Genomic DNA, 25,990 nt, shown 5'->3' on the forward strand with positions numbered 1-25,990 from the left:
GACCTTTTGTGCCCAGCATAACTCCTATCTTAATGCACCTTTACTTATGAACTTTAAAGCATTATAAAATTACACTTACTGGAGACGGAATGAAGGCTTCATGGTACTTCTTAGGATTTATTCTCAAGGGTCCCTTAAAAAAAAAAAAATGAGAAGGAGAAAGATTATGTCTGAATCTTATTAATTTTATATAACATCAGTTAAATTAGAGAGCCATGGGTAATATATCTACTGTGAAACACTAGAGATACATCTAAATTTCCATTATACATTTCAAGTCTTGACAATTTAGCATCCAAGCAATTTCAAGCCAAAAGGCAGTTTCATGATAGGCTTAAACTGATCTACTGCAGTCTGTCATCAAAGAGACATTGAATCATTAGTTGTTGCTGCTACTGGGTGAACAGAGGATCCAAGCCCTTCTCTTCCCTTCACACATTTTATGCTGAGCATCCACCAGCTTCATTAACAAATAGACAATAGAAACCATTTGTTTTGATCTTGTTTTGGAAAATGAGAGTGTTGGCTTTGCTTGTTTTGGAAGACAGGAGGGAAAACGAAAAGCTGACCTGCTGAGCTTGCATGGCAGCAGGTACCAACCTTATGGGGCTCTGGGTGCTTAGGTTGTTCCTGCAGAGAGACAATCACAGTAACTCTGTGATAGAGAACATTTCCAAAGAAGACTCAAAAGGATTTTCCAAAAACAAACATTTAAAGTCTACAGGATTAGATTCTGTTTAAACATGTTTCAAGTCAAGCTATCTTAAATAAATTTGAAAGTCCATGGTCTATCTATTTCTGCTTTGTTATCTGCGAACTCAAAGCCCAAATCACCTGCAACAAATTCCTATACCCGCCTCCGATGTAAACAAACCAGTTTTAGTACTTGTGCTCAAGTCCATCCAGAAGAAAGGGAGAGCCAACCAAGGACTTGCATACCACACAACAGTGTGGTTCTCATTCCAAGAGGGTCCCAGGAATTATAATTCAGGTGGCTGCAGTTAAAACTGACAGCATTTGATTCTTATGGAAATATAACTAGGGACCTGCCTTCAGACAGGCTTCTGCTTTGGGCTGAAACTTTAAAGCTTTCTCCACTTGTGTATTTGAAATAACATCGGCCAATTTGTTATACGAACAGATTCCATCTGTTTGCACTTCTGTGTTAAGCAATCATAGGAACCTCTCACAGGAATTGCTTCCTTAAAAATTTACTGCAGCATATAATTTTTTTATGTATTCTGGGAAACACTCAGACAATTGGAAAATAAAGCTGATTACACGTGAAAGTTTTGCTGCCTTGAAGAAGAATTTGCAGATTTATGAAGGTTTTCCATTGTTTTTATTTGCTTAAGTTTGGAAATACCAGCAACACATATTCTATACTCTTTAGGCATTATCTGAATACTTTGCTGCCATGTCTTATTTTGTGCCTTATGTAACTAGAATTAACGAGCACACTAGCCACATGGCAGGCACAAACCAGGGCAACAGCATGAAAACAAAGACGACCCACTGGGAGCAACCCTGGGGATACTTTATGGTCAGGCAAAGTGAGAACTAACTCACTGTCATCAGCCTCTCTTAGCACTGGTACTCCCTGATGGAAAACTCTCAATGGTCTTTTTTTTCCCTGGTAATTTTCCAGAATCAGCCATCAAAACCAACAGGCTGTTAGTAAAGGAAGCTGCTATGGAAAGGATGATCCAGTGGGTCTCTTCCAACCTAGTTATTCTATGAAGGGAAAAATGAGAAGCAATGGTTGCTTTGCCTGACAGTAAGTCAAATACTTCCCATACCAGCATCTACCCACCAGCACAAAGCAGATGAGGGGATATCCTGTGTTACTCTGCAGAACCCCCTTGAATAGTTTGGGAGAGCTGTCAATCAGCCAGGTGCAAACGCCTACTATGCGCGTGAAAAATCAGGTTTTGCGTCCATGGCCCAGCAGGCGCCAGAGTGTCTACGTGCACATGGATGCCCAGCTCCGGCAAACACACGGAGCAGCAAAGTGTTACCATGTCTACAATGCAGCGGCTTTCTCTACATTTTATACGCACTACCTAATTATGATCAGCATTAGAATTCTTACGTCAAGTTGAGTTACAATACTTCAGCTCTTTCCTTTAAGCAAGGAACTCCCAAAATTAGTCTTAGAAAGCAGATGGGCCCTATTATCTGTGCCTATGAAAATCCTATTTACGATGTTGTACATTTCACGCTGTGATATCATATCTGGAACCAGTCACTCTCCCCATCTGCAACGAACAACTGTTCTCATATGTGTATTGGGGGTGAGGATCTGGCTGCAGAGTCTCATGATGTCACATTAACATTGTATTACTTTACAATAGCTTGCAAATAATCGCTGCTATATTTATCAGTGTTTTTATGTCAGTGGGGCCTTTGTTTTGAAAAGGAAGAGAAAGGTTTGCAGCAAGGTTTCTAAAACACTTTCTGATGATTCAAGTCAGCTTCACACATACTTGCCAAAAAAGTTTCTAACCTTATTGAACTTCCCCAGCAAGTTATGAGAGGATCGTGGTTTCTCAACTTGTACTGCTAGAACCAGAGCAGGCAACGTTCAAATTAAGCTTTAAGCATCTCAAATTAAGCAGTTTATAACAGCTATGGTAACACATACGCCTAGGTCGGTTTGTATGCACAGAATATCAAAAAAGGGCAGGGTTCAAGTATCGCCTTGCTTCTAAGGCCACCTTTGAAAAAACAATCCATGCAAATCAGGGGAACCCCAGCCTTCCTACACCCAAAGGAATAACTTTCCAAGGAAAAACGCCCTCTTAACGGCAAAGCAGACTCCCCACCTCCGTACGCTACGCACTCTCGCTCCTCCTGACCCCAGCAGCCCTGCAGGGAGGGTCTGGGAGACACTGGAGGCGGGGAGCAGACATGAGATCCTGGCTGACACTTCACAGGGTGATTATGGTCCCTTGGGTCAATGGTCCTTAATACAAAACCTGATTTCATCTGTTGTGTATAGCCAACATCATCCGCTGACGTAACTACACAGAAGTTATTCAATCTTGTTTGCCTTCAGACCCGCTGCTGTGATTCCAGCCAACCTGATATGCTTGGTGTCTGCTCACCACACAGTTTTAGAGGCAGAGAAGTGGGAAGTCTGTTTACGTACTTTTAGGCGCCCTAAGCTCAGATCCTCTTTCTTGTGGAAGGACACTTCCGTACACATCGCATGATTAAATGAATCCAGGAATCCCGCAGGGCACACTTCCCCATGCCACTTATCTCAAAGAGAGTTATGTCAGATACGGTACCAGAAGCCATTAAGACTAATGTTACTGACAGACATCTGCACCCATAGAGATAGCACTTGCTCTTCCTGACCTAGGCCTGCTTAATCTTCATGGCACTCATGTTTTATCTGAGTGATCACCACGTCTGTTGGTAGTTTCCATGGGTGGGGTTTCAAGATCATTTAGTTGTGTAGTTCCATTGCCAGGGTCCAGCAACACCCTCAGACGTCACGACAGGGTTTTTTCCAAACAGATCTCTCACATTCTCACACAAATATATGCGGATGCAGTGCTAACAGAACGTTCCAGGGGACATTCCCACTCAGAGTCATGCTTCTGTCTGGCTAGCACTGAAGTTTGCTCAGGACCATCAGATTCAGAACAACAGGTTTCCTCTCATCTTCTACAGGCTGTAGTGGAACATTTTTTTGCAGGTTATAACACCAGACCAATGCCTCGCTTTTGGGATTAACACAACAGGTATTTATTCACTATGTGTCTTGCCATTGTATGGAGGAGTACTGAATATTTGTCCTTTCACCACAGCTGCTTTCAGGATCACACCTATCTTGTTTGAGACCACAATGATGAATGGTCTTGATGAGATCATAAGGATGAACAAGCTGAAGATGAGAGATACTGAGCTGGGATGCCCATGATCTGACATTAAATGATTTAATCCAGCTCCCACAGCCTCAACTGTTTCCATGAGAAGTGGAACTGGATGAAAGGAAAACAGACACAGCCTAAGAAAGCACCTATGACTCTTCCAGTTATGCAGCACATGACCTGGAATAGACACTACACATTTACAAGAATTATGGATTCTTTTGCCAAAGAACATGCAATCACAGGTCCTCTGGGACTCAGCATTTCAGTGGGATTCTCAGGTAGTAGTCATAGTCTGATATGCCTCATCTGCAGCTGCAATAGACCTTGTGGGAAGTCTACATGCCACACGTAATGATACAAGGCTGCAATACTACTAACAGGTGCCAAAAAACCTCCCGCAGGTAAGGCAGAAGGTTTACTTGCTACCATATGCCACAACAGGCATGGGAGAAGTCACAGCTCAAGACTCCCCTTTCTTCCCTCACCATTTTCTTCCCAGTGGGGACATCTGTAATGGTCTTTATAAAGGCCCTGGCCAAGAGCAGTGGATCACTCTGATTATCAGCAGGGATATATGACATAGCGATAGTTCTGGAAGCTATGGGCTGATCAGATTGTCTTGAGGAGGGAATTGAGCAATCTTATACATGGAATCCACATCACACCTCCAGAAATTATGCTGTTATATTATACAAGATTTGCTATACTATTATAACAAAAATTCAGACAAAAAGTAAGGTGATGCCATTTGCAACTTCAATGTATTGACAAAAGTATCACACCCTTACCAGCACTGCAACACTAATTGAACAGGAAGACACCAGTGTGCGTTTGAGATGCCTCCACACAACTGTCTGTTGTGTTCTCACTAACTTCCACCTGCCTCTTTTCCCCAGCCAGTCTGACCTCACTAGGATGTTGAATTACACCATGTTGAGGACTGTGCAAAGACAGTGGTTCCAGGATGCTGTTCTCTACTCCTGCCCCTCAGTGAACCTCAGCTCTGCCTCTCTTCATGCAAAACAACTGAGATCCAGCTGCCCACACAAATGGCAGATGCACCCCACATTTTGCTAGATATTTAGAGAAGAATTGCTGCCTAATTATGGCTGCAGTTTTGCTGCTCCAAATGGGAGCATGAAGTCCAGCCTCAATCTGTAAAATGAGAACATGCTTACTGCTACCTGTGCAAGGCAAGCGACCATACACACAGGGCACAACTGATTTTCTGTATCTTAATGGGCTCTTCAGCTCCATCTACTAGCTGTGACTTACTTCAGTAAACCATACAGTGTCATCAGTGGCTGGGTCAGCCCTATGAACTTAGGGGGTTCCAAAGAAAATTATGCAAGTAAATCAAGGGTCCAGGACCACTGCTTGGTCACTTGATATTAATTTAACCTGTTACATTACAGTTTATAACATGTTATTGCAATGCTCTGGTAGGCACAGCCCTGTGAGACCCCAGGGACCACAGCACTACCCACACCATCACCCTCCCCTTTTTCTGTAGGAGGGAGACTTCTGGGAAAAGTTGATAAACTGAAAAAGGAAGTGCAGATCTAGAAGCTGAGGCATCTGCATCACATCACTGAGGCCTAATGAGTGTCTTCGTGAGGAATTTCAGCTACAAGTATCTTGTTAAGTGCATTCATTCTCACTTACACTGACAAAGACAGAGCTGCTGGCACCTGCTCTGGTTTTGAGCATCATTTGTAAAAGTGAGTCGCCACAACAATGAGTATCATGGACAGAAGGCTATCCAGATAGAACTCTAATTCATCTTGACTGTGGATCAGGAATTTTATAGAACATGCAGTCAACCCAAAAGCTATACCTCATCTGAACATAAGAGGTTTCAATCCACTTCTAGAACTTCTTGAGAAAGGGAAGAAATCTTACTCTAACATCTACAAGTGGTACATCAATTCCCTGTTATGCAACCAACTGGCAGTGATTTCCAACAACTGCCTGCCACATCCACAGACTTATAACAAGAGCATGGGCGTAGAATGTTCCAGGCACCTGAATTAGCTCGCCTCTTTTCAGTCCTGCTGAAACATCTTCTTTTGACATATAGGCTTCAAATATACTCTTCTTCCTCCCTCGAGTGGGCTTATTTCGATTCTTTCTGTCACCTGACGTTGGGACAGCCCCACAGGATCCTCCTGCAAACAGAAATCCATAAGTGTTATCTCGCCCACCAAACTAGTCTATCAGCAGTCTTATCAGCAGCTGTACAGAGGCTTTATATCAAAAATCGTGCTTCTGAAGAACAGTCTGCCCAGAAGTACCAGCACCCTACTTCAGAGTACTGAAAAGACTGGAATAATTATATTTTACAAATAACACACAATCTTTTACAGCTCATTTTAGAGTTAAGAGCATTCATCCCAGCCCATCTTTTAATAGTGCTGAGTACATGCTTCAAGGCAGTTTATTCCCAAAGCTTATTCCAGAAGCGTGTATGCACTCTGCTTTAATACCTCTGGGAGTTCCCAGTTGTCTAGGGCTTATTCCGCTGTCTGAATTGTTCATTGTTTCTGCCTGCGATTCAGAGAGTTGCCTCTTCCTATCGAAGTTCGGGGGAGTTCTTGCAGATTCAGAGTTGTTTCTGGTCCTTGCAAACGCTCTCTTTTCTGCACCTGAAATTAAACACAGGTTTGAAATAACGTGGGACAGAAGAGGAGCCCCAGTGCCAGCTTATGATTCTGGTGAAAGTCACAGTCTGCAGTACTTCAGTACAAGCCACAACCGAGTCATGCTCCTTATCCAAAAGGAACGATGTCTTCATTGGTTCATTTGTAATCTGTTGGCTCTTTGTGCTCCTTAATCCACCACTAACTTATTTCAGCATAAATAAAACTCTAGAAATTATGATACTAAAGTTGGATACAGCCCTTCCAAAATCCTGGGAAATCCATTAGAGCATATAAAATGCAAAACTGTTCAACTGTTTCCAAAGCCCTTACCTCCACCCTATTAGGCCCCCGAGTAGTGAGAAAATACAACCTCCCTACAACTTAATTAAGCAGTTCATGGATAAAGGAGGAAAAAAAAAATCTCACCAACCCACCCTGGAGTAATTAACTTCTGAGCTACAAGAGGCAGCAGGGTACACAACGACATTGCAAAGAAATGCCAAGTCTCTGAATGCCCAGCCGGCTCAGAACAGGCCACAATCATACAAAAATATTCTGCAAAGACTCACCCCTTCCTTCCCTGCCATCACCTCAGCCCCTTCCCTACAGCCAGGAGAGCAAGCAGCAGCTTCCAAAGCATATGCCAATGCTGTTCCACGGATCAGCACATTGGAATGCAACCCAGCGCCGCGCAGCTGCCCTCTTGGCCCTCCACCTGGATACTGAACATGTCATCACAGCTTTGCCTTCCAGCCCCTCCTGGCTACGCTCCCTGCGTCCAAGCTTGTACCTGCAAGTCAGAAAACGCACAATGCCAACTTATGTGCTACAGGGCTATCCAAGTTACAAGGCAAAGTTTTGACGTATGGTATCCTTCACAAACCAAACTGCAGACTGCTTCATAGAATTAAACTGAAGGAGTGAGAAAAAAAAAAAAAAAACAACTAAGAAGGTGGAGGAAAAAAAAACATTAAAAAAGGTGTATTTAAGCACAGCTCTTTAAAAATATGGTACAATAAAAGAAAACTGCTACTTTACCTAGTCAGAGATAAAAAAACAACTTTCACACATAATAAAAGGCACACAAACTAATCAGAAGGAGAAGGGAGGGATCCTCCTAATTCAAGAGAGGATAGACCAAGACAGAAAGAGGGACAGCTCAAGGTGCCAGCTCAGGCCAACCCAGAGAGAGGTGAAGCAATGCCCCAGCAGTGTCTCCGAAATGCAAAGGGAGCCTCTGCGTTCAGTGACAGCAAGTGCAATGTAGTTTGGCCCCTTTCTACGTGATCAAGCTTTTCATACTCTGTGCGTGCTTCCTGGGAGAAGATTGTCCCAGAGAGGCTGCAGCTGTAGCACAGCAAGAGCACAGCCCCAGATGGAGGTTTCAACTGATGCAAATGAGGCAATACTACCTGTAGGGACCACGTGATGGGACAGAACTAAAATTAACTAATTTGCAAATGCCCTGAGGGTTAGGAGATGTAGTTCAATATCAGACATTGAAACTAAAAGCATGGACTAGAGAGAACTAAGCAGAACAGCTTTTGAATTTGCAACACAGTTTGCTCTGGAGAGGTTTTTCAGAGATGTTTTGGTGAAGGAATTTTAGACTAGATATAAGGAAGACATTTTTTACCATGAGAGTGGTGAAACACTGGAATAGGCTGCCCAGAGGATTTGTGGCTGCCCCATCCCTGGAAACATTCAAGGTCAGGTTGGATGGGTCTCTGAGCAACCTCATCCAGTGGAAGGTGTCCCTGCTCACTGCAGAGGGTAGGACTCGATGACCTTGATAGGTCCCTTCCAACCCAAACTACTTTATGATTCTATAAACTACAAAAAGCAGGATCTTATGAACACATTGAAAAAGCAAAGTGCTAAACTGATCATCCAGAGAGGTCACACAATCTGCTTCACTAGAGGTTCTTAAAAACAGGTGTAACAGATGTCTGCCAGAGTTGGTCTAAAGAGAGTAGCTTTTCCCTTGAGGTAGTGAAGTGGATTACACGAGCTGGTCAGGTCCTCTAAAGCCCTCGTTTCTATGACAGCAAGTCACAGAAAATACTACTATGAATTAAAGAACTTGGGATAAAAGTGAGGCTAACTCTTAACATGTAATTAAGAAGGCGCTGAAAAAAAAAAAAGAGAGCAGAAAACTAAAATGCAGGGTGGAAAAAGAGAGTAAAACATCTAGTGAGCTGGAGTGAGCTGAGAGCCAGAATCAAGCACTGCAGAGCAGAGCTGCCCCAGTATTTGCCACGGCCACTGGTTCAGAAATTTTGGGACCAGTACTGACAAAAATAATGCAGAGCAACCACAAAGGGTTGAGAAGCACCTTCCCATGCTGGAAGGTAGACATGCAGAGAGGCACTTACACACTCCCAACATTTTGCCTTTGGTGTGCTCTCCAGTGGGATTTTTCATCTCCTCAGACTCAGACACAAACTCGAAGAAAAAATTTACTCAAATGAATAAACTCTGCTTCAACGTAGCTGGCTTGCAAGCCAGTTTACACACAGATATTTTGGATAAGCATTTGACCCGACTGGCCATGAAGTTTATGGTTAAACAAAACCACCCCTGTTACAAAGCCACAGACAACTGTCACAATTAGCACTCAACCGGAACACATCAAATTCTGCATGACTCTAGTTTCTCATCTTTCTCCTTTTAAAAGAAAGTGAGCTAACTACAGGTTGCCATCTGTTTCAAACAGATTCAATATTGGCTGCTGCAGTGCACCTGTCCCCTTAAACTGGAAGTTCGAAATACTTCTCATGATGCGCTTTCTTGCTGTCCCTGCTGCCCAGCATTAACATTCCGATGGATGAACAGACATCATTCCATAAAGCAAACTGTAACCTGTCTATTCCATAGATAGCATAGGATATACTGAGACTATCCTTTCTGAAATAACTGCTACCACAAACTCAGTTAAACTCTACTCCAGTACCAGGTGTGCCAGAAGTCTTAATTCTTCTGCGACATTACAGTCACGTTATTTGTGTGGCTATAACAAAATCTCCTAGGGTAAGATGTCACACAAACTAGTAACACACTCTAAGCATTAAAATAATCAATGACTAAATAAAATAATAAATAGATTAATATAAAAAAATAAAAATAACTTCAGTAGAAGGGAGACTGAAGTGCTGTGACCAAGAATGGAGGGTGATTGACACCTCCAAAGGGGAAGGCTGAAGCAACCACAACACAACAAGCACATCTGCATGTGCAGCACCACTCAAACCTGAATGCAGAGCAATTCTAATGCAAGACACAGACGTATTCATAACACACAGCAAATGCAACATTTGGTCTGTCTATCTGGCTGCACGGATGGTGCAGAGCAGCTCTCCGTGGTTGCAGCCACCACTTGCCTGAGAATTCTAGATGTTCTGCCATTTTCAATGGGAAATAATAAAAGAGTAATGATTTGAGGTAAGGTGGCTGACTGCTCCTTACTGAAAGTTCCCTGAAGCGAGACTTGGGTTGAAACAACCCGAACACCTGAATCAGGCAAGGAGGTTCCCTACAAAGGTGACAGAGGGACATCTAAACAGGACCAGCACTTCCACAGACAGAGCAGGGAACCCCTTCAAGCTAGCAAGCGGAAGCACCTGCAGGAAGTATAGAATCATGGAATCATTAAGGGTGGAAAAGACCTCCAAGATTATCAAGTCCAACTGTCAGCCCAACACTATTGTGCCTAATAAACTATGTCATAGAATCATAGAATCACTAGGTTGGAAAGGACCCACTGGATCATCGAGTCCAACCATACCCATCAATCACTAAGTGTCCCTAAGTGCCACATCTACATGCTTTTTTAAACCCTCCAGGGACGGAGACTCCACCACTGCCCTGGGCAGCCTGTTCCAATGCTTCACCGCTCTTTCAGTAGAGAAATACTTCCTAATATCAAATCTAAATCCCCCCTGATGCAAGTTGAGGCTATTTCTCTCATCCTATCACTTGCTACTTGGGAGAAGAGACCAACAACGTCCTTTCAGGTAGTTTTAGAGAGCAATAAGATCATATCTTGATCTCCTCCAGACTCAAAAGTCCCAGTTCCCTCAGCCGCTCCTCGTAAGACTTGTGCTCCAGACCCTTCACCAGCTTCATTGCCTTTCTCTGGACACACTCCAGCACCAAAATGTCTTTCCTGTAGTGGGAGGCCCCAAACTGAACACAGTATTCAAGCTGTGGCCTCACCAGCACCAAGTATAGGGGCACAATCACCTCCCTACCCCTGCTGGCCACACCATTGCCAATACAAGCTGTTGGTCATCTTGGCCACCTGGGCACGCTGCTGACTGAAACACACAATTCCCACCTCCACAACAGACGTGAAAAGAAAAGTGAGTGGCATTTGTGGGTTTTCAGAACAGTCCATGATCAGTGACTCACTTTTATTCTCAACACGGGCACCAGGAATTGGAGCAGAAAGGATGAAGCTGAGGGATGGCTCCAACCCAAGAGCCCAATCCGGCATCCAGCACGCAAGGCAGCATTGGCCGATTGAGCTCTGCTGGTGAGACAGCACTGGAGCTCAATCTAGATTCCAAAGCACGACACTTCATCTCCATCACAACAACAATGACATCACACAATGGCACATTTTGGTCTTTAAACCTAAGTACCTATTAATCTTTTCATATTTTGGAAAAAAAATGCATGCAGGCAGCTTCCCAGAATAATTGGTCTGCCTTACAGTAAGAGAGGAGGCTAGATGTTTAAATCAGCTTATTTTGACATAATTTATACAAAATCACTCTACAGTTTAGGTTTTGAAAAGTACTGCATTTAATTAAATTTACATCTATTAGTCAGTTGATCAACTCAATGGTCAACTAAATCAACTAAAATGTTCAACTAATCACAAAGTTAGCAAGGCCAGGAAGTCCTCAACTGTATATTAAAATTTGCATATTCCTTCACACAAGAAAGAACCAAGGCCCTCAATTTTATTTACCAAAACTAAAACACTTACAACCGCCCTCCAAGACCTGACAAGCTATTTGATTACTACGAGCACAGAAGGAAAGTATTCCCCACTGAATTTTGAATTTTCATCAGTACATCCTTGACTCCTTGGACGCATTCCATCCAGGATCAAGAGAAAACTAGTTTTACTTGAGAGATCTAAGTGAATTTTAAGATATGGACATCTTGGTAGAGCTTTCCCCTTCTCTGTCAAATGGCATCTCCTTTGTGAGAGGCATTTTTACCTTTAAGTGAACTTCCAGCTTTGTTACCACTTACATCACTTAAAATAAACCCAGCTTTCTGGGGTGGGCAGGACTGGGGCAGCATCACAATTGCACTGGTAACTCCTCTACACAACACTGACAGCTATCTTCACATGCAATGGTTACTTTTACATCTCAAAAAAGGGAATTGTGTTGAAAGCGCTGAATGGAACAATGTTGTTGTAAACTTTTCCAACACAAAATACTTCCTTCTACTGCCTGGCCTCATCAGTCCACGACTGGGCATCAACACCTCCACTAACTCTGCTGTTGCTAAACGGATTTTCCGTTGCTTCCCAACATTAGATCATGATCTAGATATGCAAAGGAATCTTTCGAACACCCCTGCATTACAGTTAGCATAAGCGTGAGAAGAAACAGAACCATATCCCCCAAACTGATAACACGCAATAGAACAATTTGTTATCGTTTAATGAGACACTCTTAATACAGGGTTACCAAATATTTGCCCCTATTTCTACAACATTTCATTTAATTGCTGACACATCTCAGTGACTTAAACCAATTTCCTTCAAACCATCCAAGAGGTTCCCTGACACTTAATTCTTCAAGACAACCCAGCCATGCACTTAGTAAAACACTGTAAGGATACACCCATGAGCTGGAAGGCACGTCAGCTACCAAATGAAGGGTGACCCAACATTGCCCTACCTCCAAAAGCAGCAACTGACCAACTCAAGGCATTGAGAACTGCTCCGATGCCAACCCTTGCTTAGTCCCGCACTCCCGTTTAAGTCAGACCAGGCCAAGCATGGCAAGAAAGCTAAGTAAAGCTAAAAATGTTCCTGCTCATACTTACCAAAGACTCAAGGAATTAGAGTCCAGCCTTGTGGCAGCCCAACCATCACCTCACAGGTCTAAAAGTTCAAGTTAGCCCTTGGCTCCTGACAGAGCTGGCGAAGTAAATTTAGAAACCATCAGATTTGGTCTTTTAGCGAAGAAATACTCTCCATGACCTGCAACTGTATGAGCCGCTATGAATGCTGCCGCGTAACAGGGCATGTCAATAGTCTCAATATAAAAGCTCAGCTGACAGAAACTCAGCCTTGTTTTGCAAAGATGTCTAGGACACCAAAACCTCAAATCCTACACAGCTCCTGATCAACCCATCCCAGTTACTCCTGTGGATCTAACTCTCTGGCAGCCTCAAAGAGCTGGGGAGGACACTGGCTGGTAGCTCTGGACAGACACAGACCTAGAACCAACACTGTTGTAGCAGGCAACTATTCATTTCACTCTCCAAAGTCAAATAAACTCTACTAGCAAAAACATGCTTTGCCAGCACAAAATGCATTAACATCAGGGCAGTTTTGCTAGGATCCCTATGTTCTTCCCCTTTCATATGCTTAAACAGGCAATTTTAAAGCTATTTGATATTTTCTGCTGTTCAAAGAAGCCTCTAAAATAATAGCCTCTCCAATTTTAAAAGGTGAAAAATGTTTGTTAGACTGTTTTCAATTTCTAGTGCACCAGTGACAGACAGTATACTCCATATTATATAAGAGACTAAATCAAAAACTCCAAACACTTAAATGACTACTACAATATCCGGGATCAAATTACCACACACAGTCAAAACCAACAAACACTATTCAAGTGATCTCAAATGCAAGTTATGTCAACAAAAGCACTAGTCACAGACAGGCCAGAAGTAACTAGCTATTTATGTTTTGCAAAATATTTTGCAGATTTAAGAGATTAAATGTCCCACTGATGGTAATAGCCAAGTTCTTTTTTGTTCTGTTCTGTTTTAAAAGGAAAAACACAAAGGCAGCTGTTAGTATGGCTACTCAGGGAAAGAGTTCCATACCAGGAAGAAAAAAGACACCCCTTGGAAGATATCTCAAGCAAAACTCTGTGCTAGAGCCCCAGTAACACAAACAGGACCAAAATCCATCCACCACGCTCCCTGTGAGCTCAGCTCCGCTCCAGCCTGTGCTAGGAACAGCCACGCTTCAACACTGCTCTCAACATGAATCAAGTGAGTTCAGAATTCTCCGAGAGCCTTGGAACAGAACCACCTCAATGCATTTTACTGTATCTTAAAGCAAACTGGTCAGATAAAGTAGATGGCTCAAGATTAAAAACAAAGCAATAGGGAGAAATGAGGATGTCATGGGAAAGAATTCATTAGAGGTGTAGGAGTGGGAAGGCAAGCCTGAGATACGTTATCAAATCAGTGAGGCTTCATTGCAGCAAAGAGACTTTCAGGAGATAAACCTGGTAGGCAGGATTTCAGATGCCCCATCTGAGGTCTAAGAGAAAGCCTGAGTCTACATTCTCCTTATCACAAGCAAATGAAAGATATCCTTCTTCTCTAATGAAATGTAAACCGAGGGAATCCTAAACTGGAGGCTCTGCAGCACACTCCTGTGCTCAGTCCAAGCCCAACCACAGAGCTAAAGGGAGATCCTACAATGTTGCTCTGAGTCCTCCTCAAAAATAACTAAGGATAGGAATGATGTGAACTCACCTCAAAGACTGTAAAGTGGGGCAAAATTCTGGGAACACGAGTATCTTGGTGAAAGTGGAAAAGGACAGTGATATGACAGCACTGCAGGGATTTAGGCAGATGGCAGATTGTATAATTAAGTTTAAAGTTAATTAAACAGTCATTCAAAGAAGAGAAACAATGCAGACCTACGTTCATGCATGGGCTCAGCCAGAATGTAAATTCTAAGCAAGTTTCCTGAACTGAGTGGATGATGTATTGAAATCCAGCTGCCAGAACTAGCTCCCATGCTCACCGGCCTCCACTAATTGACCCATAACGACGGGCCACCAGGGCTCAGAGCCACAGCGTAAGGCTGAGCTGTAACTTTCCACCATCTAGACAAATGAAAATAAAGCGAGAAGACAGCACTTAAAGCGAAGGCCTGTCCATACAGGTCTTAAATGTGGTTTCAATAGTGATTCAAAGCAACCGGTTGCTCTAGCAGCAGCCCAACTGGTTATGAGCAACACCAGCTCCTCCACCGGTGCCAACCAGTGGCTTGTCTACCAGCACCACTGTGTTCATGCACCAGGGCACGGCACGGCTGTGAGCCATCTGAGCATCCAGGAACAAATCCGCTACTCTTTTCTCCTGCCTCTTTGGAGAAGGTGGTTCTCTAAACATGTTTGGCAGAAAGTCCGCTAAAATTTGCACAGAAGAGATGAAAGTCCAAGAAAAAATAAAAAAAAAAAAAGCACAAAGGGAATCCTAGCCACACGATGGATGAGTTGGCGGCAGAAAGTCAGGCTGGACCCCAGCCGGTGGCTCCGGGATGGGGAAATACAGGCTGTCATGGTTTGAAAATGAGTTCACAGGGCCATGAGCTGCTTTTGGAGGTGACCATGCCACTGTAGCTGGCCATAAAGATTCAGACATTCAGCATTCTTACAACATGCTCTTGAGGAAGAAACATTCCTATTTAGGCACAGAGGTAGCAAAAATGTGAAGTGTGATGTTCACGGACACCCAGGAAAGTCAGAGACAGACGCTCATTTCAAGACCTATAAAAGTGAGATGGGAAGCACACGTTGCCACCGCTCTTTTGCTTTAAGCTGCACATACTTTAAAACTCTTGCACTGCAAGCCCCTAGACTTCAACATGGAACTTGGGAAAATGAAAATGTTCTTGCTGACTTTGGCTTCCTGTAAGGGTCTATGCTTTGAAAAACTGAAATGAAGAAAAATGCACAATGGATTCTTTCTGCTGTGGAAAACAATATTGTGGAAACTGTTCCTAACCGCCAAGATCATGCGCCCACGACACCATGCTTCCTCTTCCAAAACACTTCCAAGCATCCTGATGATCACAGGATTTTAACCTCAGTAACTCAGACAGTAATTGCAGTTTTATTCGATTCCTCAACAGGGTTTGTGTTGTAGGAATACTACATGAGCACAAGAGCCAAAGATACAATTCCAGGCTCTGAACTAAGGGTCGGTGACGAAGCTCATTTAGTAGCAATAGACTAAAAGTTTATCAAAATAGTGACTGTGCTACAGCTGCATGCAGCAGCCCAGCGGCGTTGTCAGGGAGGGGATACAGCTCTTCTGGTTTTCAGGACTCTCTGTGAACCTGCTCCACCCTGCTCATGACCTCCTAACCACCTACTCCGCCTGATGACTGCACTCCTCCAGGCTTCCACTCCTGCCTCGGGATGTGGGTCAGGGCCGCTTCCATTGCTCCCTCATCCTTCCATCCTCCCAAACCATCTTCCACAATACCCTCTGCTTTTAGTTTTATCCAGCAACTACACTATGAAAAGGCCTCTTCAACACTTCAAGAAAAAACCACTTTAAAAGCATAATATTGCAGAACTTTTTTCTTTGATTTCCCTAGGCTTTAGCAGCTTGAGGGAAGCAAGTCACTTGAAGGTCAGAGGAAGTCAAGAGGCTTTGAAAGGAAAAATGCCTACCAGGACGTGCTAACGTACAAGAAGGCACTAACAGCTGAAGAAATTAAAGAACTACTTTTGGATTCATATCTATCCTGAGGTTACCAAATGTGCTGCAGAACAAGGCATCTTGCTGATGAGCCATTCCCATACTGCTCATTCCATGTCATAAGTACATAATTCACAACCCTTAGTACTGCGTGGGAAAAAAAATGCCTAAAATCACACAAATTGAACACAAATGCGTTATCACTGCAGGCTTATATCTGTAGAGAGCCTGAAATATTCTCCAAGGCATGACCGGCCCCATACATCTGTAGGCTGCAGCTACAAGTGTTGACATTTTCTTTCAGCACTCTGGAAATTTTTATTTTTGTCACAGAAAAATTAGTTTATGCAAGAAATCCCAACATTTTGGTTTCCATCCTGCCCCAGCCAAGCCTCGACTCTCCAAAGCTCGTATTTCCCCACAAGAGGGAGTTAGGGACATGCAGCCCACAGCATTTCATGAAGCCAGTTAACAGGGGGATTGAGGTGGCCACCAGCACATAGGACAGAAGTGACAGAAGTTGGAGAGCAAGACAGCAGCAAAACCCCTGCAGCAGCTATAGCGCAGACAGGTATTGTAATTAGCTACTCAAACCAGCTGCCAAGCACCTGTCCTACCTACCCAGGTACCCACGGTGAAGAAAATGCATCAGAGCTTATCTGAGCAGCAGGACAGAGCTGATGGGGGCATGCATGCCGGCTGACCTCACGGACAACAGAGGACGGGGGCTTTGTCAAATTAATTCCTTTGTGAACTGCAGCATATTTTCAGGGTAGAGTTTGTTATGAGGGCTTTTACATGTGCCAGTGACAGCCCACATTGCACAAGTCTTGATAAAACCATTCCAATGGTCATTCACCCTCACTGCTAAATTGTGCTGTATTTCAAGCTTGGATTTGTTTAGCCTCAAATGCATTATATCATAAACTGCTTAACTGAGTAGCCTATTATTGAACATCTGTTCCCCATGTAGGCAATTTTCTGAGAGTTCCCTTCCCTCATGCATTTCTGAGAAGTAAAGCAGGGTTCTTCAAGTCACTCACGATCCCAGCATTTTAATCTTCCTTGTGGCCATCCTCTGAGTATTCATCAATCCATCACCATCCACCCCAAACAGAGGGCATCACCACAGGATACAGCACTCCAGAAGCTGCTGCTGCCACGCCAGACACACGCTGTCCATACTCCATCTTCCAATTCCCATGCTCGTACATTACTCTTTTGGCCACATTTCACAGGAGGGGGATGTTCAGCTGATTAATCCACCAGAAGCTCAAAACTTCTTTCCAAGCTGTTGCTTCCCACACTGGGTTCCTTGCACTGCTAGCATGGCTCTACACTCACCCGATAAATTGATTTGTTTTGCCTGCTCCCAGTCCACCAGGTGATCCAGACAGCTGCCAGTAACTGCCCCCATCATTCAAAACTCCCTGCAGTCTCCAAATCATCCTAAAAAACTTTCAGTCCTACTTGTATGTTTTCTTCCTGATGATTGACAAAAGCATTAAACAGCACAGGGTGAGAACATTGCACTGCAGGAACCAGACACACCTGCTGGTAACAATTCTTGATTTATTGCTGCATTTAATCACTGCAGTTTAACAGCTCTTAAGCTGCTACCCCTGCTCGATTGTGCTAACACCCTAGCATCCATCCTCACACCTTTATCATCAAGCTCCTAATCTCATAAGAAACAAACTGCAGGAGCTCAACAGGACCTTTGTTGCCTCATTTGATGACAAGTCACATAAAATAAAAGATTTAAAGCTAATTAAAAAATTAATTCAATTCTTCTATTAGCCTACTATTTTTCTGGGACCAACATCACGCTGACAAGCCGTTATCTCAGCTACATAATGGGGGCCAAACTTCAGAGACTGGAGCTAAATAGAACAAAAAACATAGGGCTGGGCTCTTTTTTAACTAGCAGGCTAACAGCAAAAAGCATTTCCACTGATGAACATTTTCAGGTGAGAACTAGCAGGTGAAGGAAGCTACTTCATAAAGGTTAAAGCTTTGCTGACAAATGCAAGGGCTCCCGCAGCAGAACTTGGTCCTCCCTGCACCATGCTCAGGGCTCTGGTGACAGGCATGGAAGACAGTTATTAGATCACACGCAGAAACCACAGTCCCTGCAAGGGCAGGATCTCATCTCCCCAAGAGAGGATACCTCAGATATTAACTCACATACGACAGCTGATGTTAGCCAAAAACATTAGTTGCACAAGATTCAGGAATGCAGCATTTTTCCTATCAAAAGCAAAAGAGACATTTGTGTTTGTGATGACACTGCTAAACCATTAGAGAAAGGAGCATTGTAGTTTTTATGCATTTCTCAGATGGGGCCATACAGTAAATCCAGTTTTCCCTACTCTCCCATATCTTATTACTATGATTAACGTCATCTAAGGAACGTTACATTGGACCTGGCAAGATGAGCCACATTTTAAAGATTTCCCCAGCAACCAACATTCTCCATTTATTGAGCTGATTCCATGGCCTTTAGTAGATCACTGGCTCATATCTACCCGTGCCAGAAAGGGAGATAACAGCATTTTTAAGCACTGAATTTCGCCACACAAGAACTGGATGGCTCACCACTCAAAAGCAGCATTATCTTAGATTTGCCTTACAAGAAGTGAAAAGCAGAAGCGGTTGTCCTTTCTCCAAAGTTCCCCCAGAGAAACAAAGGCACAATTTACTGTAGGATTGAAAGACAAAACCCCTAAGATCTTGCTACCTTGTAATGACTGATATTTCTTCACCAGCCGTGCCCATCAAACACACAGGAAAGCCATCCCACGACATTTGCTTTACCTATCCTGAACCTTTTAATTGTCAGGGTTGCAGCCACAAAAATACCACCACCATCCAACAGCAACAATTGCTTTTAAAGCTGTGATGCTAAACACCAGCCTGCTTGCCAGCAACACTCCTCCATGGAAGCTGCCCAAGTTGGTTAAGTACCACAGGCTGGGCAAATAAATGCCAAGCGTCAGACAGAAGATAAATCAGAAAGGACCATGGAAATCTTGGGTCATTTCAGATGAGGTATGCTGTTACCCAGGAATTGTCTCTTTCACTCAGGGGGCACGCTGACCCTGGCAGTTCGGCACGATGCCCACATCACATCACAAACCTGTGAAGCTTTTAGTGAAAGGAGTCTCAGGAGGCTTCCTAGCGATGTTGGTGGTGGTGGCCTTCCTGATGAGGATATGTCTGCAGATACAGACTGCAACTGTATATCCAGCCCTGAAAATTCTAAACCTATTTCATAGCTATCAGCCTTCCCAAGCATGCTGCTCCACACAAGCTTTCAGCATTGATAAAGCCACCGCACTCTCAGGTACTCTGACTCCTAAGACCCTCTGAAATCAAGCGTGACTGGGAGATGGTGTTCCCAAGGACTATGCTGCACTCCACATTTGGAGGATAGTTCTCCTCTGCAAATGTCTGGGTTTTAGGCTTTCCAGCAGATTCAGGAATGTGCTGTCTAACAGCAATGTTCCCCCAAAAACAGGCTGGGAAGTGCACGTACTCAAAAAGCAACCAAAACCTTGTTGTCCCAAATAAAACACTCAACTTGGTCTAAACGACTTACTGAATAAAGCAATGCACCACAGATATTTAAGATGAAGATTCACTTAGCAGCTATGCAAAATTCAACTACGAGCATATAACAGGCAGATGCTGCAGAATAAGTCAATCCTTCTATCCTCAAGGAAAAGGGGGTTTTAAGCCCTTTTATGACAAAAACATCAGTCAGTCTGAAAAGAGCTTTTGATGACAAACTCCGGATTGAAGCGGAAGAGCCTTTGATGAAAACCAGAAAACAACCTAGGGGACTTTATAAAAGATTTTCTGTTAAGGAAGTTCAACCAAGTTTTAGCACCCAAAGAACCTAGAGGACTGGAGATCTAGGCAAAAATACCAGCAGGAAAATTGTATTAGATGGAAAACTACAAGCATTGCATTATAAAGTGGCATTTTAGGATTATTCTCTGTCTTATCAGGGGTTTGTTTGAGAAGAAACTTCAGAACAGGAGGCTTTTATCGCAATTCTCCTCACAGCGGTTATAGCTGCACGGAAAGGAGCAACAATCTGTGGAATTCATCCCTATGCAGCTTCATCTTCCCAAGCCCCAAAGTGCTGATGCTGTAAAGTGAATCCAACACGTGGTTTCATGACCATGCTGTACATTTCAGACAAAGGACAAGAGTTTTGTTCACTCTTAACACTCTCAACTGCAAAGTTCCCAGTACTTGGGTAAAGTAGTTGCTAGATGGAGCACAGAAGAGATTGCTGTGGTCAGTCTTCTAATTATCTGCTATACAAATATTTCTGTCCCCTAAGTCCCGAGGCCTTACAGAACAGAACAACAAAGCAAACCCTCAGCGCTTCTCACAGACAGCAACACCGCAGCAGCAGTCAGCTCCAGGGCTCAGCGATGCTCGCTGGGGCTCCACAAACCAAGGCCACATGAACTGCTGCATCACTGGAAGGACGTTGACAAGGACCAGTGCTTTGCTGTTCACAGCCTGCCTCAGGGCACTCAAAGGGTTTTCTCAGCCCTCCCTGTTTGCCTTCAGTTTCTGCACTGTCAGTTTTAGGGATGCTGCAAACCTGACCATGGCTAAGCCTGAGCTGAGGAGCTGTTAAGAAGAGGACAATGAAATGAAATGATATAAAGAAAGATGCTTGGCTTCAAGATTAGCTCAAAGCACCTTTTGGAAAGCCTACGACAGCCTGAACGTAGTTAATTTGTGAGGAAATGTCACTTCTGAAAAGATGATATGCCTCACCGCTATGACAGAGGCAATTCTTGCTATCACAGTTTCACAAGCCTTGATTTAAACTGATCAAACCAGGCACCTGCCTGTGCAAAGTAATATGACTTATATCAGCATCAAGAGAGAAAGACAAGCTTTGAAGTGAGAAAATATTAATCTGGGACTGTGATGTGCGAGTTCTTATACCTAAGCACTTCCATACTGTAAAACCTTCATTTCACTTAAACAAGAGTGCTAAAATACACTCAGACTCAACAGCAGAAAAGACATTCCTCTCAATCAAATTACTTTTTCTTTTCTTTTTTACATTTTTCTTTCCTCCCCAAGAAACTGCCTTCACATCCCTGCAAGTGTTCTGGAGAGTAACCAGTCTCAGTGACATACGGCAGCTGGGAGGCAGGCAGGGGGAAGAAGAGGAAGAGTGTCACTGCTAAGACAATAATCTTCCAATAATCTTCCCCACAGTGTGATTTTCCCACCTGGGAGGTCAAACATAAGGGTTAACATTTTCTCCTCAAGGCCTTTATACTAAACGAACAACCAGTTTGCAAAAGGTTCATGCAATCCCACTCCCAAGCAGGAGGGAACTGCAGGTACTTGTTTTTGAAACCCAGGTTATTTTTATTTTAGACTAAAACCCACATAGGCATCTATCTTTTTCACAGCTACCAACTCTAAGCCTTCTACACTCTCCATCTCTGTTTGCTGCTCTTCCCTACTCTCCAAAAGCTGCTGGGTGAAGAGTAGCGAAGTCTAATAGGCTGGCATAATACACTGTCACAATGAAGCATGCAAAAAAACCCACCTCCCATAAATCAAGCTCATCAAATTTTAATATAATCTGCTTGTGTTAAATTTCTAATTATGATCTGTCTTGCAAGAACTCATGAAAGTTTACTAGCTTCAGCACATAATCTACTGTCACAGCTTCAAAAATACCACAAGCCCTGTAAAAAGCATATTACTTGCCACTCTGAAGTGATAGAGCATAGTTTTGTAAGACTCATTTAGTTAAACATTTACTTCATAGCCAACCCAGGAGCTGCAACAGGCCTCAGGCCCATCTTACCCAGCTGGGAAATTGATCTCTTTTCTACTTGCTACAGGGAATTTAATACAGTGACATTTATGAATTCCTCCAAGCAGTAGCTCACAAGATCAGGACACCCAAGTATCTTATCATAAATAACATTCAGAGGAAGTTTTAACTCATTACACTGAAACATCAGATTTAAACTAGCTGGCTTTGGTTGTTTGGTGATGCTGTGTGTCGGGTTCGGTTTTTTTAATAAAAAAAATTATTTATCTCTCCATGTAGGCATTTTGCCTTGAATATCGCATTTAAGAGACACATTCACTTTACTACTGTAAGACATGGTCTCTTTGTTACTAACAGTAAAATTTACTGGAGGAAACATTCTGTTCCAGGAATTAGATATCACAGAGTCATCTTAGCCCCTGAGTATTAGATGGACTTGGACCCTCCGCAAAGGCGAACCAGCACTCCAGATCCAGAGAGTTAATATAGAGAAAAGCGTGACTCTGCCCTGAGTTAGCTCCGATCCAGCAGTCTATTAATTTGGACTCTGTATCACAGAAATTAGGCTCTTGTAGTCTTGAGCTGATCCTGGAAGTCACTCACTCATGACTAAAACATCACATTCAATTCCACAGTAATTGTAGCAAATGAACCAAACAGCTCATTAGCGTGAACTCACCTTGGACTCGACCTGGAGACAAGTGACTCTTTTTCCTGACATTTATTGCCAGCACATCCTCACTAAACTGCTCAGCCAACAAGTGTCCAGCTGCTGTATCTGAGTTGGCAGGGCACCTGCCTCGTTTCTTATGTTTTTTCCTCCATGAGTCCTCCTCATCCTTTTCATCAGAACCAGAAGACTTTTGCAGAGCTGCGCGGTGTCTGTTCGATACTCTCCCACCTGGGGCACCACACATATTTAAAGAATCGGCTGCGGCTCCACGATGATGTACATAATAGTCTTCCTCCACCTCCAAGTCTCCCTCTAGACTAGCAATAGTATTTTTTTTAAGAGGATACCTGTTCAGAGCGGTTTGGGGTTTATCATTCTCAAATCCTCCAGGCAGAGGCTGTTCCAGGTGAGACGTTCTCACTGGTGAATAGCTGTGCATATTCAACCCATTCCTGGCTGGGTTATCGTTCACCAGGCCTCTCCTCAGGGACGGGTCCAGATCCGATCTGGGGTCATGGGAGGTGCTTTCTTCTAGCTGCATCTTCTGTGCAATGTGATTCAAATAGGACTGGAACCGGCCGCTGTGGTGCTTTTGCACGAGCCTCGCGTAAGCATTCTTCTGGGGAGGAGTGGGCTTGCTCAACCCCTCTTTGGCACCTTGGGCAGCAGCAGTACTTCTCACATGCCCCAGCTGATCCATAGTGCAGGAAAAGGCTCAGACTTCAGAGTTATAAATAGACACAGGGGAAAACAGGGTTATTTTCTTAAAACAAAGTGTCAAATAATTGATTATGCTTAAAGACACAAAAAAGATGTACTAAATGAGAATGTAGTGAGGGTTACAGAAATTCCGTGTTGATAAGTCAGTCTGTGGGGGAAAGGGGCTTCAAAATGAACTCAACACATGCCCTGCACTGAATCCCCATCAGTGCCCCAGGAGTGATCAACCTGCCCATACGCCACACAAAACAGGGATTTTTGTCCCGAGGCTGACACTCCCAAGTACAAAGGATGTTTTTAATCCACTCTTCCTTGCCTTTAAAAATGCCGAGTAAACTAAGGCAGTGGCAGACAGAGCGTAGCAGTCACATCAGTTCAGCTGTTATCAGAAGTAAAATCTTGTCACGTCCAAATTGGAGTCTTCAAAACATCCCGACTGAAACGCTTCAGTGTTGCAGTAAAAAGCACACATTGCCCACCATCTCCCTGCCACAGGGACTGACATTTCAGGATAATATAGGACATTCGCTTCAAATATCAAGATTGACCATTTCAGCTTGTCTTTCTAGCTATGAACTCACTCCCAGCACGACTGACAGAGAATAAATTCCCCAGCACAACAAACTACCTTGCCAGAGCTCATAATTCTTAGTGACTGAGACACATCAGCCACCACTCCACCCAGCGCCAGGCTCTGTAGATGGTACCACACCTCCACCTTTGCAGCACAACTGCGGGACTCAAGCAGATCAAGCATCTTTCAATCCTGTTTCAGCTGAAACAATTTAGTAAATTGCTCTTTGCTACTATGAATGTAAATTATAGGTACGGACAGGACACAGCAATGACTTTTGCTGTAACAGACATCAAAGATGAAAACAAAACCATCCTGGTAATGGAGCCTAGTGCAACTGCTGCCTTCTGTGGGTTTTAATTAAAATGCCTCGTTCCCTTCAAGGTGGTTTTGAAGCTGAAAAGCCGAGCTTCATCCCAGCTTCATCCCATACATAGAGCACTTCAGGGGTCACTGTCAACTCTTCTAAGCCAGAAGCAAGGGGCACTGGACTCTCAGCTGAAATAAGGATACTGTCCATTAAACCTCTCTCTCCACTTATTAGAGCACAGGGTTGTTGGCAGGACACAACGCAAAGCTCAGCAGAAGAGAAATTTACATTCTCTTCTCTACTCACACCACACCTAGATTGTTTCTTCGCACTTTCCCTGCCCTCTTCTCCCTGTTGCTGCGGTCGCACAGAGGACGAGCACTCAGGCAGCCTCCTCTGGGTACATGCTGCCTGGGAACAGGCCATCACCCAGCAGCGACCAAGGACTGTGACACCAACGCCTCAGAGTGCCTGCTCTGACCCTTTTGGAGAAACAACACATGTCACGGCGAGATTTACTTAAGTAATTGAGCGCGGATGTGAACAAGCTTTACAATACAAAGCAAAAATTGCAAAACCCTAAACAAATAGGAAAAATTCGGTGTGGTTTGTGATTCTGGTTCCTAAGATTTTCCATCGGTGCTGGCCAATAGCTAATAGCGTGACCCGCTATTACAAAACCCTCAGACGGGGAGGTCTACAGCAAGAGCTTTCTGCTCACGTCACCTCCTCCCATTTCCAATTCAATAGAAGCAGATAACATTTACAGCAGCCTGCGAGACCTGCTCTCCAAACACCAGCCCTGGGATACAGGCGTTTGCCGTCTTTATTGACAAGAATAAACACTCACACCTCACCTCCGCTGCGATTTCTGCGGTTTTAATCACCTCCAGCACTTGGCACACGGACAAAGAGGGGCTTTACGAGCCCCACCGCGTCACGGGGCCGTCACTTCTCCGCAGGCACCACGGAGGGGGCAGAGGTGGGTCCGAGGCGGGTGAGGGAAGACGCCGGCCTAGCCGGGCCCTACAAGAGCACGGCCTCTCCGCCCCCGAGGGGGGGTAGGGACCCGCTCCCGGGGGCCGCAGCCGGTACGTACGTACCGGCTGCGGCCCCGGGAGCGGGTCCCTACCCCCAAATCCCTCCCTGGGGATCACAGCCCAGCCCCCTAACCCGAGCCCCCGGCGGCAGCCCCGCCACTCACCGGCCGCGCGGCTCCGCGCCGTTTAAATGTCCCGATGCCCCCGGCCACTTCCGGGTCGGCGGCGCTACGGGCCGCCGCTGGGGTCAAAACGCCGCGCGCGAAGCGCCTCTCGCCGGGGGCTGTTCTATTGTGTGGCTTTTCCCACCTGCGAGGAGGTTGGCATCTGCTCTGCTGAGGCACAGTGGTGGCCTATCTCCAGCTGTGCGGTGTTGGCCCACACCATCCCTCCAGGACGCTCTTGCTGCACACAGAAGCCAAGAAGAGGGGGAGATGGGTGACCCAGGAGCCCCCAGCCCCGCTGTCCCCTCCCTGTGCCAGTCAGTTGGGAACACCAGCGTCCCTGGTCTTCTTCACCCCAAGGGGGATGAAGCCAAGCCCAGAGCTTGGCCGACCTCCCTCCTGCACCAAATGGTGCCACCAGCTGCAGTGTACCCTGTTCCTTCTC

At 44.4% G+C, this 25,990-nt stretch overlaps 1 protein-coding gene across 2 annotated transcripts in view; it reads right to left on the reverse strand.

Annotated features, from left to right (window-relative positions):
• DIS3L2 (DIS3 like 3'-5' exoribonuclease 2) overlaps positions 1-25,619 on the reverse strand; it is a 196,152-nt gene extending 170,533 nt beyond the window's left edge. Inside the window, exons 1-5 of one of the 2 annotated variants that reach the window (XM_069864890.1) lie at positions 25,546-25,619; positions 22,744-23,457; positions 6,371-6,529; positions 5,910-6,052; positions 80-133 (exon numbers count right to left, since the gene is read on the reverse strand). In XM_069864890.1, the coding sequence (XP_069720991.1) occupies positions 80-133; positions 5,910-6,052; positions 6,371-6,529; positions 22,744-23,437 (1,050 nt within the window). In that variant the 5' untranslated portion in view covers positions 23,438-23,457; positions 25,546-25,619. Of the gene's footprint in view, positions 1-79; positions 134-5,909; positions 6,053-6,370; positions 6,530-7,095; positions 7,317-22,743; positions 23,458-25,545 lie in introns of those variants that run through there. The other variant, XM_069864891.1, reaches the window with a different exon arrangement.
• Between the last annotated feature and the right edge of the window lie 371 nt (positions 25,620-25,990).

The sequence above is a fragment of the Phaenicophaeus curvirostris genome, chromosome 10 (genome assembly GCF_032191515.1).
Source record: "Phaenicophaeus curvirostris isolate KB17595 chromosome 10, BPBGC_Pcur_1.0, whole genome shotgun sequence".
In the NCBI taxonomy this organism is placed as follows: Eukaryota; Metazoa; Chordata; class Aves; order Cuculiformes; family Cuculidae; genus Phaenicophaeus; species Phaenicophaeus curvirostris.